Source organism: Erinaceus europaeus, chromosome 16 (assembly GCF_950295315.1).
Source record: "Erinaceus europaeus chromosome 16, mEriEur2.1, whole genome shotgun sequence".
Taxonomy (NCBI): Eukaryota; Metazoa; Chordata; class Mammalia; order Eulipotyphla; family Erinaceidae; genus Erinaceus; species Erinaceus europaeus.
In genome coordinates this window covers 47,276,677-47,293,920 of record NC_080177.1, presented here as the reverse complement: position 1 = coordinate 47,293,920, position 17,244 = coordinate 47,276,677, and the positions used below count along the sequence as shown (strand labels likewise).

Below are 17,244 nucleotides of genomic sequence, written 5' to 3'. Positions count from 1 at the left end.
TGGTGACTCATAATCTGACTAGTCCCAGTGGATGGAAAGGAAGTTTATGAAAAGAGAGGGGACTCCTCTTAAGGGTCAGTGTCATGTTTTCCTTTGGGAGAATGGGAATGAGTTTCATTAGGAGGTTAAGTCCTACTGTCCTGTGAATGGGCTGAGGAAAGAAAATATCTGTATCTTCACTCACTTAGATGATGAGCTTAGAAGCTAGTGGGGAGGGGAGTTGGGCGAGAGCGCAGTGGGTTAAGCACACACAAGGACCAGCATAAGGATCCTGGTTCCAGCCCCCAGCTCCCTACCTGCAGGGAAGTCACTTCACAAGTGGTGAAACAGGTCTGCAGGTGTTTATCTTTCTCTCCCCCACTCTGTCTTCCCCTCTTCTTTTCCATTGCTCTCTGTCCAATCTAACAATGACAACATCAATAACAACAACAATAACTACAACAATAAAAAACAACAAAGGCAACAAAAGGGAAAATAAATAAATAAATAAATAAAAAGAAGGTAGCAGGGAAGAGGTAAGCATAGAGGGAGAATCAACTTCAGGTCAACAGCACAAAGAAAAGGTACAGCAGTGGAATCTCCCAGGTCAACCAGAAAGTACCATATGAGTTTCAATGAATTCTACACTGAAGTCTTTCACTTCCTTTAGCAACCAATCTGTTGCTGTTCATGTAACCAAGTAAAAATAAATTAGTATTTATCAAGCACTTCCTACATGGCAAGCACTCTGCTAAGTAACGCAGATAAGAGTTTTAGCTAATCCCTACACCAACTTTATGATAGCACTAAAAGTATCACTTCAACATGGAGAAAACAGGTTGGGAGATAGCTCATCTGGTAGAGTGCATGACTTAGTGGGTATGGAGGCCTGGGTCCAAGTCCTAGAACCACTATGGGGGAGCTCCATGGATGGTGGAACAATTCTGTGGTATCTTTCCACCACTCCAGCCCCCAATAAAGAATGAAAAAAAATAGCTGGAAAGGCCACTCAACAGTGATATTGTTCATTCCCAAGTAGGGCATAAAAAAACTAAAAAAAAAAAAAAAAAGTGAGAAACCAGTTCAGAGCAATGAGGTAATCTGCTTAAGGTCAGTCAGATAAAAGAAAACAGTTAGGATTCCAGAAGTGCTCTAAGAAAAAGAGTGAGTGATTGGGAAAAGGATGAGAAAACTAAAGTTGAAGAGGAGAGGCTTGAAGCACAGGAAGCACTGTGACCTAATTAATAGACAGGGTGCTGGGGCAGGAGTTTCCGGGAAGTAGGGATGAACACTGGGGCACTTTCAGGGGGGAAGGATTTTGTCTACATAACTCCGGGAAGTCAGGACAAGGCACATATTATTATAGCAACTGTGGTTCCAAGTTCATAGTCACAGACTTGAATTTTAATTTTTCACTCAAGAATTGCACCCCCTCTTTGCCCCACAGGTTGCCACTATCATGAAAAACCTGGTTTCATGCTGACATCTTCTGGGTCTTCTCCTGGCTGTGCTGTCCTGCTAAGTAGCTCTTCTAAAGGCTCCTCTCCTAGCAAAGGCTCCATTCTAAGTGGTATCAGACTACCTCATTTATAGATCAGCTAAAGATCAACTACAGCAAATGGTTCCCACCAAGAACCAGTCTGACTTGAACCCAGCTAGTCACACTCTAAATCTAGAGAAAATAGGTATAAGGGCTCTGTAGTAAGTTTTTAAGTTTCCCTTTAAACCCATCATTATAGAGCAGCTCCATGACCTTAAAAGGGCAGTGTATCAGACTGCTGAATGCCCTTTCCAAGTCCCTCAACACACACATTGAGTCTTGTTGGGCTACAACCTCTTCTGTTTCCTCCTTTCCTTCAGTTTGATTCCATGGTAGGAGGAGGGAGAGAAGTGTGTGTAAAAATACAAAAGATTGTGGGGCGGACCCTCACCCAGTAGAGCACACGTTACCATGAGTCAGGAACTGGATTCAAACCCTGGGCTACCACCACACTAGTGCTTGCAGGGGGAAGCTTCACAAGCAGTGAGCAGTGCTATAATGTCTTTCCTCTCTCTTCCTCTCTCTCTTTCTCTGTCTCTCACTCTAGATATATCTAGAGGAAAGGGGGGAAATGGCCATCAGGAGTGATGAAGTCATGCAGGCATTGAGGTCCAGCAATAACCCTGGTAGAAGAAGGAAGGAAGGAAGGAAGGAAGCAAGGAAGGAAGGAAGGAAGAATTGGTTGAGATAACCCTTCCCTCCTCTAAGAAAACCCCCACACCCACTCAACACTGCCTGGGAAAGTCACAGGTATGGCACAGAAGTTAAGCAAAGGAGGGAAACATACAGCCCATAACTGATTTTTTTCTTTCAAATATTCAAATTTGGAAACCTTCCAACACAGAGAAAGTGAGAGAGACTATGCACAGTCATAACTCCACTTGTACAGACAATAGTGCAGCCATTGACTCAAGGGCAGAGGTCAGTAAAGATGTCCAAGCCCATGCTTAGCGTGTTGGGTCAAAAGCACCAGGGCCTTCTGTCTTCTCTGTCCTTTGAGGAGACTCCCCACTCTGGAAGGAGATGAGGACAGGGTGCTGTTTGCTTCAGGCTTTGGCCTGTGGCCTGAAAAATCCCTTGACCCTGCCCAGCACAGCAATCATCTGCACATGACTTTGCAGCAATTCTAGCTAAAGTTCTCAGCGCAACAAGAGCTGGGCACAAACTTCAGCACCCCAGGGTGCAGGTGCAAGAAAGACTGCTCATTCCTACAAGACAGAGGCCTATGTCCCTCATGCCACAGCCCAGAAGTCATGTGGTAGGGCCCAATCCCAGGTGCTGGGCCCTTTGCCCAGGAAGTACTTTGAACTAGAATGGGCCAGGCCCTTCACAGCCCCCTGCCTGGGCTGGTCCAGGCCTGCTGCCCTCACAAAGAACCTTGTATGCTCATAGCTTCTGCCTCCTCCCACTCATCATCCTCCAGAAAGCAGAAAGAAACAAGCCCCAGGATGAGCTGAGAGTGGAGAGGACAAAATGGAGCAGGATAAGGGTCAAGCAGAAACCCTAGTCTAGGAATTTCTCTTTTCAAACCAGGTACCATCAGAGGCTAATTCAAAGTCCTCTAAATCCTTCTCAAAAGTCAACCCAGCCCTCTGCATTCCCTATTCCCCTGCACTGCTTATTACTTATAATTTCCCCAAAGCTTATATTAACTTGGAGTATTCCATAAATTTTATTTCTTGTGGGGGAGAGGATCTATCTTCATCATTTGGATTGCCATCTCTGTGAAGGCAGTATTCTGTTTGTTCTGTTCACTGCTATGTCCCCAGGGACTGGAAGACAGGCACTAGTTACAAACTTGTTCAGTAAGTCACAAATTACTCAACCTCAAAGCCCTGAGTAGCAAACCTGGGCTTAAAACCCTTGGCAGATTCACTGCTCTTTCCTAACTAAGCCATATTTAGGATCCAAACCAGGAAGGTCTACTAAATAAATAAATAAATAAATAAATAGAAAATGGTCAAGTGTGGTCCAGGAGGTGGTACACTGGATAAAGCATTGGACTCTTGAGCATGAATTATTGAATTTGATCCCTGACAGCACATGTACCAGGGTGATGCTTGGTTCTTTCTCTCTCCTCCTATCTTTCTCATTAATAAATAAGCAGAGTAGGGCACCAAAGTAAAAACCCTGTGGTGAGGGGAAGGGTGGACATTCGGCTTCCTGGGGCGGTGGGGGATGAGGGTGGGTGGGTGGGTGTGATGGGTCACAGTCTTTTGGTGGTAGGAATGGTGTTTATGTACATAGTCATATAAACCACTAAAATTGATCATATGTCTAGAACTTTTTAAAACACAGACTGAGTCTTTTTAATACATAGGCTGAGTCTTTGATATGTTGACTCTCTCAAAAGCCTAGACCAGGGAGAACAGAAGCAATCTATATACAAGATGTTGGGTATTATACAGCAAACCCTAACAAAGGGACTTTTCAAAGTTAACCCAATTATCAAATAAAGTGATGGTAACAATAACTATCCATTGTCTTCTTGAACCCTAAGATAGCAGGAACCTCACATTTCCACTATAGAGCCTCTATTTCCCCCAGTCCTAGAACCTTAGGGTGGGGTGCACTTTCCTGCATGCTTCTCTCAATTCAGATCAAATAATATTCCAACCGCTGATCCCAACCTAATCAATGCAACAAGTGCCACCCCAGCAATGCTTCACTTCAGACTGTGTCCAGAGACTTCAGGTGTGGACTAACAACCCTTCAGCTTCATCACTCGGGTGAGACCTTTCCTTTCATAGTATTCTCTAATTCCATTCCAGGTGGTCCACTCCTCAATAAAGTCCCCAAACCTAGATATAGACCAGGTCCCCTGAGATAGAGCATATGTTCACACGTGTCCATAAACCAGGGAAAAATATATACCTGAAAGCAGAAGTACACAAGAGTCTGCAGAGTGTACTCCCCCCCCCCCCCACAACACTTCGTCTGCACTATTCCAGCCTTTAGGTCCATGATTGTTCAACAATTTGTTTGGCTTTGTATGTTAACTCTCTTTTCAGCCACCAGGTTCCAGATGCCAGCATGATGTCGACCAGACTTCCCTGGTTCCAGATGCCAGCATGATGTCAACCAGACTTCCCTGGACTGACAACCCCACCAACGTGTCCTGGAGCTCTGCTTCCCCAGAGACCCACCCTACTAGGGAAAGAGAGAGGCAGACTGGGAGTATGAACCGACCAGTCAATGCCCATGTTAAGCGGGGAAGCAATTACAGAAGCCAGACCTTCCACCTTCTGCAACCCACAACTCTGGGTCCATATTCCCAGAGGGATAGAGAATGGGAAAGCTATCAGGGGAGGGGATGGGATATGGAGATCGGGTGGTGGGAATTGTGTGGAGTTGTACCCCTCTATCCTATGGTTTTGTTAATGTCTCCTTTCTTAAATAAAAAAAATAAGTAAGTAATATCTTAAAAAAGAGGAAAAAAAAAAAGGTTCAGTGGACCTATAGCTAGCATACTGTGAGACCTCTTCTATAGAGGTTGGATTCTCTGAATTCAACTTCCTTAGCTGCAAAAGGATTAATAACTGTCAGAACAGTAAGAGGTGATGTGTAAAACAACCTCCTTCCTTCTTTTTATTGTAGTGCTGGGGAGTGAATCCAGTTTTGTGTATGTTCAATATCATCACCAAGCAGCTTCCTCTGCCTAATTTTTTCTATCCTTTATCTCTTTCAGAGAAGGAGAAAGGGAGAGATGGAGACAGACTGAGACAGACGAGATAGCACAACACTGATCTAATATTCTTCCAAATACATTCTCAAAACAGGACTCTTATACTTTCAATATCCTAAATAATAAGTTGAGAATATTTCCTAGGGCATCCTGATTGTATAATTCAACACTTCCAAATAAATAACCCTCTTAAACCAGGCCAGGAAATCTATTGGCATTTCGTTTGGGGGCACTTTCTGAGTTGCTCCTCATAGGTATGGGAGAAGACTTGATGGTAGTGGTCCTAGAAATAGCATGGTTATGGTGCAGAGCTACAAGAAGCACACAGCCTTCCAGGAGGAGAAGCCAATCTCTGTGAGCTGCAAAGCTTACAAGCTAGGTCAAAATGTCAGTGTCTGAGTCCTCTGATCACTCATTCTTGGTCTAGCCATCATGGCCGCTGCTAAGTCTTCAGTTGATTCCTTTTTTCCTTGGGACCTTAGTACTTGGAATTTCTTCCACCTGCAACATTTCTGGTGTTCTGTCTCCACAGATTGGTTCTTTGTTGCTCAAATATTACTCAAATGCTTCCTCTCACCAAGGCTTAGCACAGACCTGGAGGAACTGCACTGCCCCTGCTCCTAGTAACTTTTTACTTACTCTCCTCACTTAGCACCTGCTTTTGTTTTGTTCAGAATACTTCATCACTTTCTGATTTACCGTTTGGTTTACAGACTTACTGTCTGCTTGCCTTTCTTGAACCAAAGCAGTAACTATCTGCCTGACTGACTGCTATATCTCCAGTATAGGTTTTCAGCAAATATCTAAATGTCTGAAAAGATGACTGAACAAACTGGGAAAGCACCAAGGGGCCTCAGGTATAAAATCTGTAGAAAGAGCAGAAGTCATGGAGTAGACTGATGCTTGTGAGTTCCCTGAACAAGATTCCTATCTACTGGGGCATGCACCTGTTCCTCTTACATCCACCAGGTCTCTCTACCAGCCCACACACTTCCTGGCAAACCCACACACTGGACTGGCTCCTCAGGAGTAAAGTCTGTGTCCCTTCAGCTCAGCTGTTCCTAGAGCAGTTCAGAAGAGGCTCTGTGACTTCAAGCCCTGTCCAGTACTTCACAGCAGGGGTCTCAGTTTAGATCCCAACATGGGCTGGAGGGACTTTTCTGAAAAGCTGAGCTTCTCCTCTTCCGTATTACAGAAGCCAACCAAGAGGCCTCTTGGTTGCTGGGTAGGACAAGTTGCTGTCCCAAGGTGCCACCTATTCCAGTGGATAAGCAGCAGTAATAACCAGAGAATTCCCCAGTTTAGGCCTTTGCCTCTGGACAGGAGGCAAGGAGGGGGAGGGGGGGCTAAGAGGAGAGGCTAATGTGGTCTGTGAGGTGGCACAGTGGATAAAGCATCAGACTCTCAAGCATGAGGTCCTGAGTTCAATCCCCAGCAGCACATATACCAGAGTGATGTCTGGTTCTTTCTCTCTCTCTCCTCCTATCTTTCTCATAAATAAATAAATAAATAAAATCTTTTAAAAAGGAGGGGTCATAAGGAAATCATTCTCAAAACTGATGGGATCAATCCACAGTGGCCCCACCACCATACCAAATAGGGAAGGGGCTCAAATCAATATGGCTGTGCACACTTCAAAGTGTTCAATGCTTACTCAAAGAGGCCATCTGGTCAGCAGACTGGCATTAGAGGACAGGAAGCCTGAACTGTGACAGCAGAGGGAAAACCTGGAGAAGAGATGTGGGAGTCGGAGTCACTGAAGCTTAGGGGTCCCTACCTGGAGGCTTTACCTCACCTCTGCCTGACTCACTCCCCTTGTCCACCCCACCCTCCTTGGGCTGTTTCATTTCCTTTCAGAAGAGTTTGTTTTGGTTTGTTATTTGCCTCTAGGCCACTGGGAGAATTTTCTAAGCTTTGTTTCTCTTCTTGTTTCTAGGATACCTGAGCAGCTCCTCAAGCAACTGCTCAGAAGGAATAAGAGTGTGGGGGTGGGGTGGGGCAGGATCACCAGGCATGAGGTGGGGGGGGGGGGGGGAGAAGAATCTGCTTCTGCTCAGACTTCAGTGGTCCCAGATCCCACCAGAGGCATGTCAGGGAGTGCTAATATGGAGCAAAACCTAAACACCCCAAGGGGTCCCTTCTCAAAGAAATAATATCAAGTGAGTTGGCCATGTCAAGTACAAGGAGGAAGGCTCAAAACGTCTCAGCAGGGAAGCTTCCAGACATGGAAGAATACAGACTCTCAGGCTGGGGATTACCTATAAACAGAAGCACACACCCTTAAAGGCAGCTGGCCTGGAGCACACAGAGGGGTGGAGAGATGGAGAGGAAAAGAGGATCAGGGCTCTACACTCCCCAAGGCAAATACACAGGCTCAACACACAACAAGCAGCACCCCTGGCCTTTCCTACCCATCCTGTAGGCAACCCCACCTCCAACAAGCAGGAACTTGGCTTTCCCAGGCAGAGGCAAGCACGAATGGAATTTCCCGGAGGCAGGCTGCACTAGGCATCCAGCAAGGGAGACCATTCATCAACTTGCCCAGAAAGTGGGGGATGGAGGCCAGCTTTGCCTCCACAGGGTAGAGGCAGGGCAGCTCCCATAGGACCCCCACCACAGCCACCAATTGCCAGAAGCCACTCAGGAAGACACTGTCCAAGAATCCAGAAGTCTCCTATGGCACAAACTGGACTGCCCACAAATTGGGTTCTCATTTAAATAGCAGGTAGACAGCTTAGGGAAAGACATTCTTTAAAAATAAGCAGTGCACTGGGTTAAGTGTGCATAGTGTGAAGTGCAAGGACCCTCACAAGGATCCTGGTTCGAGCCCCCAGCTCCCTACCTGCATGCAGGTCGCTGCGCAAGTGGTGAAGCAAGTCTGCAGGTGTCTATCTTTCTTTCTCCCTGTCTTCCCTTCCTCTCTAAATTTCTCTCTGTCCTATCCAATAATAATAACAGTAGCAGCAACAACAGAAAAAAAAAAGAAAGATGGCTGCCAGGAGCAGTGGATTTGTAGCATAGGCATTGAGCCCCAGCGATAACCCTGGAAGCAAATAATAAATAAACAGCCAGTCAGGCAGTGGCATGCTGGGTTAAGTGCACACATTAAGATGTACAAGGTTTGGCTTCGTATGTTAACTCTCTTTTCAGTCACCAGGTTCCAGATGTCATCAGGATGCCGGCCAGGCTTCCCTAGACTGAAGACCCCACCAATGTATCCTGGAGCTCCGCTTCCCCAGAGACCCACCCTACTAGGGAAAGAAAGAGGCAGACTGGGAGTATGGACCGACCAGTCAACGCCCATGTTCAGCGGGGAAGCAATTACAGAAGCCAGACCTTCCACCATGGACCCAGGGTCGTTGCAACCCACAACGACCCTGGGTCCATGCTCCCAGAGGGATAGAGAATGGGAAAGCTATCAGGGGAGGGGGTAGGAAATGGAGATTGGGTGGTGGGAATTGTGTGGAGTTGTACCCCTCCTACCCTATGGTTTTCTAAATTAATCCTTTCTTAAATAAAAAAATAAAATAAAATAAAAAAGAAAAAGAAAAAAAAAAGATGTACAAGGATCCAGGTTTGACCCCTTAGTCCCCACCCTATGTTCAGCAATAAGGAACAGAAGTTGCCAGAGAGAAGCAGAAGCAGGGTGTGGTCCGGGAGGTGGTGCAGTAGATAAAGCACTGGACTCTCAAGCATGAGGTCCTGAGTTCAATCCCCGGCAGCACATATACCAGAGTGATGTCTCGTTCTTTCTCTCTCCTCCTATCTTAAATAGATAAATAAATAAATTTATTTTAAATAAATAAATTAATTAAGTCTTTAAAAAAATAAAATGTGTAAAAGAAAAATAAAAAAGCAGAAGCAGGAAGGGCCTAACCAAAAGGAACATTCATTAGTAGGGTCAAGGAGTAAGAAGGAAGCAAAAGAAAGAGTATCAGCCCTGGTCTTATACTTTTTTCTCTTTTAAATTTTATTTATTTACTTATTTATTTATTTATTATTGTATAGAGACAAAGAGAAATTGAGAGGAGATGGGAAGACAGAGAGGAAGAGAGATAGAGGGACACCTGCAGTCCTGCTTCACCACTCATGACCCTTTCCCCCTGCAGGTGGGGACCAGGGGATTGAACCTATGTCTTTATGCACTATAATATGAGCACTCAACCTGGTGCACCACCACCTGGCCCTTCCTGTACTTTTTTTTCTATGACGTATCTTCCCCCTCCCTTTTTTGAGTTGGGGTCTTGTGCATGTGTGATTCCACTACTCACTGAATTTTTTTTCATCTACATAGATATAGATAGATAGGCAGACCATAATGCCAGAGATTCCCCTGGCTCTCACATCTCTTAAAATGACTCATATAGGCTAATGTTCACAGTAGCATTATTCAAAATAGAACAAAAGTGGAAACAATTCAAATGCCAGTCAGCAGATACACAGATAAAATGTAGTATATATCCATATACCATAACAATGGAATGTTATTCAGTAATAAAATATTGATAAATGCTACAACATGGAAGGACCTTGAAAAAAGGTCAATCCTATGTAAAACAGTATACAGAGTTCTTAAATATGTCACTCTTAGACATATATCCCTAGGGCATGAAAACATGATTTTGAAAGGAACATTGTATGCACCCTTGTGTTCATAGCTGTACTATTCACAATATAGAAGCATCCATGATCAATGTCAAATGAGTGGATGAAGAAGTTATGATGTGTCCTAGGAGTCTATAAGTGAACAGAGCTTGGAATTCTCAAGCATGAGGTCCCAAGCTAGATTCCTGGCACTGCATATGCCAAAGTAATGCTCTGTTCCCTCTCTTTATTTCTATTTTGTGTGTTAATAAATATTTTTTAAAAACACAGAAGTGATGATATACATACAACTGTGCCACTTAAAAAATACTTTATCACCATGACAAAATGGGTAGAACACTCAGTGAAATAAGAGGTAACTAGCAGATGGATACTTTCATTTATGTGGGATGCAAATAACTAAAATAAACTTTTAAAAAAAAAAAGATATAACCAGTCTCCTAGACTGTGGAAACTGTTAGTTATCAAAGGGGAAAGTAGGCACAGAAACATTTGGTTGTGAAACTATACCACTGAGATCTTATAATTTATAAACCAATATCAAATCACTACTAATAAACACCAGATATTGTATGAAATATTCTGAATAGGTGAAGTACAGCAACAGAAAGTAAATTAGTGCTTAACTAGAACTGGGAGCCTTGAGGCAATGGAGAACGATTACTACTGGGTATGGGATTTCTTTTTAGGGTAATGAAAAAAAAATTTTTAAGATTTTAAAAAATATTTATTTATTTCCTTTTGTTGTCCTTGTTTTATTGTTGTAGTTATTATTGATGTCGTCATTGTTAGGACAGAGAGAAATGAAGAAAGGAGGGGAAGACAGAGAGGTGGAGAGAAAGATTGACACCTGCAGACCTGCTTCACTACTTGTGAAGCGACTCCCCTTCAGGTGGGGAGCCTGGGACTCAAACCGGAATCCTTACGCCGGTCCTTGTGCTTTGTGCCATCTGCGCTTATCCCACTGGGTTACTGCCTGTGCTACTCCTGATGAAGATATTTAAAAATTGACTGTGGTGATGACCACACACCACATTGAAGTGTTCAGAAAGAATGAAATAAAGAAGGAAAGAAAGAAAGGAAGGAAGGGAGAGAGAAAGAAAGGAAAAGAAAAAAAGCTTTATTTATTTATTTGTTTATTTATTTTTTAAAAGATTTTAGGGAGTTGGGCTGTAGCGCAGCGGGTTAAGCGCAAAGCACAAGGACCAGCATAAGGATCCTGGTTTGAGCCCCCGGCTCCCTACCTGCAGGGGAGTCGCTTTACAGGCGGTGAAGCAGGTCTGCAGGTGTCTATCTTTCTCTCCTCCTCTCTGTCTTCCCCTCCTCTCCATTTCTCTCTGTCCTATCCAACAACGACAACAACAATAATAACTACAACAATAAAAAAACAACAAGGGCAACAAAGGGAATAAATAAATAAAATAAATATATAAAAAAAGATTTTATTTATTTATTCATGAGAAAAACTGGAGGAAAGAGAGAAAGAACCAGACATCACTCTGGTACATGTGCTGCCGGGGATCGAACTCCAGACCCCATGCTTGAGAATCTAACGCTTTAGTCATTGTGCCACCTCCCAGACCACTATTTATTTATTTTTAAATATTTATTTATTCCCTTTTGTTGCCCTTGTTGTTTTATTGTTATAGTTATTATTGTTGTTGTTATTGATGTAGTTGTTGGATAGGACAGAGAAACAGAGAGAGGAGGGGAAAACAGAGAGGGGGAGAAAAAGATACCTGCAGACCTGCTTCACCACTTGTGAAGTGACTCCTCTGCAGGTGGGGAGCCAGGGACTTGAACCAGGATCCTTACACCAGTCCTTGCGCTTGAAAAAAGATTTATTTATCTATAGGGTAGGGGAGGTGTGCCAGAGCACTACTCAAGTACATGTGGTACCAGGGATGGAATGGGAAGTTTCAGGTATGAAAGTTGGATACTCTAGCAGTTGAACCAGTTGCCCAGTCTCCATGTTTTTTGTTTGTTTTTAAGATAGATAGACCATGATGCCAAATGAGGTGGGGTCCTGGCTTAAACTTGGGTCATGCATATGGCAAAATAGCATACTATCCAAATGAGCTATCTCACCTGCCTTCCGTGTGTCCAATTTAAAGGGGTAAATTTGGGCTGGGGAGATAACTTCATCTAGTAAAGATAGAGCATGCATGCCTGAGCCCCTGAGGCTGAAAGGTTCAATTACTAACATCATATCATGCCAGAGCTGAGCAGTGCTCTGGTCTCTTCTTTTCTCATAAAAACAAATTACTAATATTGGGTTGCTGGAAGAGTCATGACATATTTTTTTTTTGTGCACAGAAAAAAATATGTCATGACTTTCCCAACAATTCAATACTATTCATATTTGATCATCACTGAGGCTTCACTGCTCCAGGCTTACCACTATTCCCCACCCTAGAGAAAAAGAAAGACCTTAAAGGGGAAGATACCACAGCACCAAAGCTTCCTTTAGTATAGCAGAGTCAGGCTCAAACCTGGGTCATTCCCCTGGTAAAATAAGCACACTAAGTGAGCTATCTTACTAGCCCGCTAAATCTTTTTAAAGAGAGTAAATTATAATGGTATGCAAATTATATTTTAAAAATTTTATTTATTATCATTATTTTTAATCAGAGTACTGCTCAGCTCTGGCTTATGGTAGTAAGAGACTGAACCTAAGACTTCGGAGGCTCAGATATGAGAATCTCTTTGGATAGCCATTATGCTATCTCCTTCACCCAAACATTGTATCTTGTACTGAAAATTACTAGAGGGTAGTTACTGAAGATGGTATATGGAATTGTATGCAATATAAAGTGTAAATCTGCATGGTGATTGAGGTGGAAAATCAAAAAAGCAGGATAGGATGGTAACAAAGAACCGGTACCTGTTCTTCTATGAAAAAAATGGCACTAGGAGGCTGAGCAGTGGCACACTGACTTGAGTGCACACATTACCATGTGCAAGAACCCAGGTTTGAGCCCCCACACCCCACCTGTAGTGGACACACATCACAATCAGTGAAGCAGATCTGTAAGTGTCTCTCTCCCCTCTCTATCTCCTCTTCCTCTCTCAATTTCTCTCTGTCCTATCAAATAAAATACAAAAAAAAAAAAAAAAAAGAAAAAAAAGGCCTCCCGGAGCTGTGGATCCCTAGTGCCAGCACTGAGCTCCAGAAAACTTTGCTGGTAATTAAAAATATATATAAATAAATAAAAATTTAAAAAGGCACTAAAACAATAGCCAGAGGCGGGGAGAGGGAGCTGGAGAGCTGGGTAGGGTGCTTGCTATCCCATGTACATGGCCTAAGTTCAAGTACAGGAAAGGGGTTATAATAATGGAAGAAGTACCAGTGATATGATGTCTCTCCCTCCCTTAGTCTCTATCAAGTGAAAAAGTGGCCTAGACTGCTGAAAAGATGCACAAGGCTCAGCACCACAAAAAGAAACAAAAATAACCTGGATGTATCTCCTAGAAGATACCAAAGCAAGCCCTGCCCATCCCTCCCAACTGGTTTAGTATGGCTATAAATTTCTGTGCACTAAGATGTTTTCCAAGACACTTACCCAGCTGGGTAGGCAACTACTCCAGATCGGGGATCACAGGCAAGTCCTCTACCTCCAGACACTGTTATTCCAAGCACCTTCTCCAAGATCACCTGTTAGAACAAAGCAGAGAAGTGGCATGTGATAGAATGTGAGTGGAAAAAGTTCTATATTCTTCAGTGCTGGCAACTCTCCTGAATGCCCTGACTTCTCCCTGTTCTATAGGGTCTACAGAGCCTAGATCACATAGGAGAAGGGAGGGTGCCAGTGACAGTTTTACTAAATAAGGGCCCAACCTGCTGGTACAATGGAGGAAAAAAAAAAAAAAAGGAAGTGACAAAGGCTCAGCTCTTGGCTACTGTAGAACAAGCACCTCTTTGATGCACAAAGGCTCTGTTTATAGCATAAAGCCTCAAGTTCCTACACTGGACTCTTGGATATATGAGACTAACAGGAGGTCACTGATGTTCATGCCTTAGTGGGCATGGAAGGAAAGCCACTCAGATCTAGCAAAAGCCAGGAATATGACAGGTTTCCAGTGAGGAGACTCAGAATATTCCTGATTTTTGCATTCTATCCCATTCTTTCCCCTTCCCCACAGGACTCCCTCCCTAGTGTCTGTGAGTTCATAGAGTATGGGTCTGGAAGGCAGAAACATTATTTATGCTATGCTGTGTAAAGCACAGATGCTCTGTGCTTTTATTATAAAGTTAGAACTCCCACAGAGATGAAAGAGAACTCTATGTGAAGTGCTCAGTGACTCCAAGAGGAGATGGCCCATGGGACACTTACCATTACTCTCATCATCACTGTTACTTCCCCACACTGATTACAACTCCGGACCCACAACAGATTAGTTCAGTTAATTGTTCTTTCTGACAACCATATGGTTGTTAGTCTGACCTGGAGTATCTTGTCCCAGGTTGAATCTCCTCTAGTAGTACCTGAAATTTCCGAATTGGGGGTCCTCAGGAATGTTCCTAGTCTCTGCTGGCTCAGAGAGAAAGGCACCTAAGTATAAAATGGCTGCATGAAAAGGCTAGACTGTCCTCTGCTCTGAGAAGGATGACTGAGAACAACCTCAGAGGCCCCGAGAGGGCCGTAGGAACCAGATACTGCAGGAGTGACCATCTATGGTTGAGAGGCTTGGCACAGTTCAAGCAGTTTCTAGGAAGAAGCCCAGGACTAAGGTAGATTTTGAATCTCTTTTATCCTAATTCTCTTAACTGTCACTGTGTTTCTACAAGGCCTATTTAAATGCTTATCTCCAGGTACCATTTTAATGTGACTAATGGCAGAAAGAAAAGCCTTATGGTGACCAAAGATGTTGAAACCTATTCCCCAAGAATGTCTTTAAGAATCTGCTGGGGGTCGGGCAGTGGCGCAGTGGGTTAAGCGCATGTGGTGCAAAGCGCAGGGACCGGCGTAAGGATCTGGGTTTGAGCCCCCAGCTCCCCACCTGTAGGGGAGTCACTTCACAGGTGGTGAAGCAGGTCTGCAGGTGTCTATCTTTCTCTCCCCCCCTCTGTCTTCCCCTCCTCTCTCCATTTCTCTCTGTCCTATCCAACAACAAACAACATCAACAATGGCAATAATAATAACCACAACGAAGCTACAACAAGGGCAACAAAAAGGGGGAAAAATGGCCTCCAGGAGCGGTGGATTCATGGTGCAGACAATAACCCTGCAGCAATAACCCTGGAGGGAAAAAAAAATCTGCTATGGTGGTCTGGGAGGTGGTGCAGTGGATAAATCATTGGACTCTCAAGCATGAGGTCCTGAGTTCGATCCCTGGCAGCACATGTACCAGAGTGATGTCTGGTTCTTTCTCTCTCCCATCTTTCTCATTAATAAATGAATAAAATATTTTTAAAAATCTGCTGTGGTTCTTGGGAACACATACCAGGATATGACATGTCTACTGGCTGGCAGAGTTGGGTTAGGTCCAGGGCACCATATCACTGCCACATGGCATGCACCAAATTCAACAGCTAGCACCGAAGGCACCAGATGTGGTGTGAGCTACAGTATCAGCTCACTCCACACATTCCTGAGAGTCTGCTCTGACATATGACTCCCTCCACATTGTTTCTCAGTTTAACAATGTCCTAGCACCCAAAGCCTTTCTGAAAGGCCTAAGAACTAGGCACTTGCTGAAGAGCACAAAGGAGCTCTGTGAACCACTGGGAGAGAACACTGTCTCAGCTGGGGACACCATTCCCTCTCCAGACACTGTGTCTTTTGGCTAGCCCCAACAGAGGAGTACTTCTAAGTAGAAGTATTCCTACAGCACCACTGGCCACTGCAGAAGAGAAAGTGAGAAGTAAGCCTGAGGCTAGTAAGTGGCCATACAATTAAGAAAGACCACAAAATTCAGTAAACTATTCCCTTGTAGTTAATCTGATAAAAAAAGGCATTGGGTTCAAATTTGCTTCCTTATACTTCAGTTTATACCCCAAAAGATCAAACTAGTGTGTTGGTTCTCAGCTTCTTTCCCCTCTGACAGGAATTTGAGCAAATGTTTTGTGAGCAGAAGAACCAGGTCCACAGAGAATTAATTCTGAGAACAGCCTAGACTTTTCAAAGGCAATCTAAAGCAGAAAGAAGAGAGCTACTCAGGCCCTAAAGACCAGTGTTTGTCAAACTTCTTTTTAACCACAATTCATAGAGATATCATCCAGCCTGTACAAGTGTGTCTGTGCATAAAAATGAAGTAAAAGTTTCATAAAACAAGATTCACTTTTATTGTATGCAATATTTCCTCTTATATTCTATTTTATTAAAGCAGAGTTCTGGTCTTGGCTGACTTCACTGATTTTCACGACACACAAAGGGATGAGGAACTCCACTTTGGGAACACTGCTCAGACCATCCCCTCAGGGGCCTGATTTTAGGCTCTCAACCGAGGGCCCTGGCTCCTCAGTCACTTTCTTCTAAGGACTCTGGGAATAGAACAGATTTCCAGGCCAGAAAAACTCCATGAGCAGTGTGCCTGGGCTTAAAAACTTGACTTATTTCCAAAGGATTTATGGTTTCAGTTTTTCTGGCTTTCAGAGCAACTATCCAAGGGGGGAAGGCAGTTTCCTTTGGCTCTGTAGACGGAGAGGAGCTGTGGAAAAACATGCAGGGGCATCAGCTGGTTTTTATTTTATGTTCTAACTCAAACCAGCTTCCTGTTTGCAGGAAATTTTAGGACTGAAGCTCACTTTCAAAGGATCTGAGAGTCCAGAGATTCTTGTTTTGTAAGGCTCCAGAGGAAAGGACTTTATAAACAAACTCTCTTTCTCTCTCTCTCTCATGTAACCTTCTCTCTCCACCCTCTCTTTCAAAAAGGAGGTATGGTTTCCACTTACCCCAGACAAGGCAGGTCAACCTAGACCCCCTGCATGGGGGGGGGGGGTTGACAAATGGGTTGAGCACACCCCAGCTGAAGTGGTGGTTTGCATGTCTTTCCCTAGGCCCCATTCAGTGACAACACATTACTTACACTACAAGCCAGGACTTTTTTCCCTCCCTCAGAGAGTCTGCCAACGTTTATCACTGCAACACTAAATTCAAGCCAACATGATCTTTTACTTGGATTATGGCTGTGACATCCATGGGTTCCCTCTGCTTCAGGCCTTGTTCCCTACAAACTTGTTCTCAACATGGTACACCATAGTAATTCCTTTAACTATATGTGAAATTATGTCATTACTCTGCTTCAGACACTCTAAAGGCAGTCTTTAAACAAATAAAGATGGAAATAACTTACAAACTGGCAATATCACTCATATATCCAAAAGACACAAAAATACTATTTTCAAAGGACACACGCACACTTACATTTACTGCAGCACCACTCACAATACTCAAAGTATAGAATCAATCTAATGGTCATATACAGATGACTA

At 43.7% G+C, this 17,244-nt stretch overlaps 1 protein-coding gene across 7 annotated transcripts in view; it reads right to left on the bottom strand.

The window, feature by feature from the left end:
* MAPKBP1 (mitogen-activated protein kinase binding protein 1) overlaps positions 1-17,244 on the bottom strand; it is an 85,594-nt gene that overhangs the window by 23,512 nt on the left and 44,838 nt on the right. For 5 of the 7 annotated variants that reach the window (XM_060175045.1, XM_060175040.1, XM_060175042.1 and 2 more), the window contains exon 3: positions 13,373-13,464. In XM_060175045.1, the coding sequence (XP_060031028.1) occupies positions 13,373-13,464 (92 nt within the window). Of the gene's footprint in view, positions 1-6,858; positions 6,932-13,372; positions 13,465-17,244 lie in introns of all 7 variants that reach the window. The other 2 variants (XM_060175044.1, XM_060175043.1) reach the window with 1 other exon arrangement.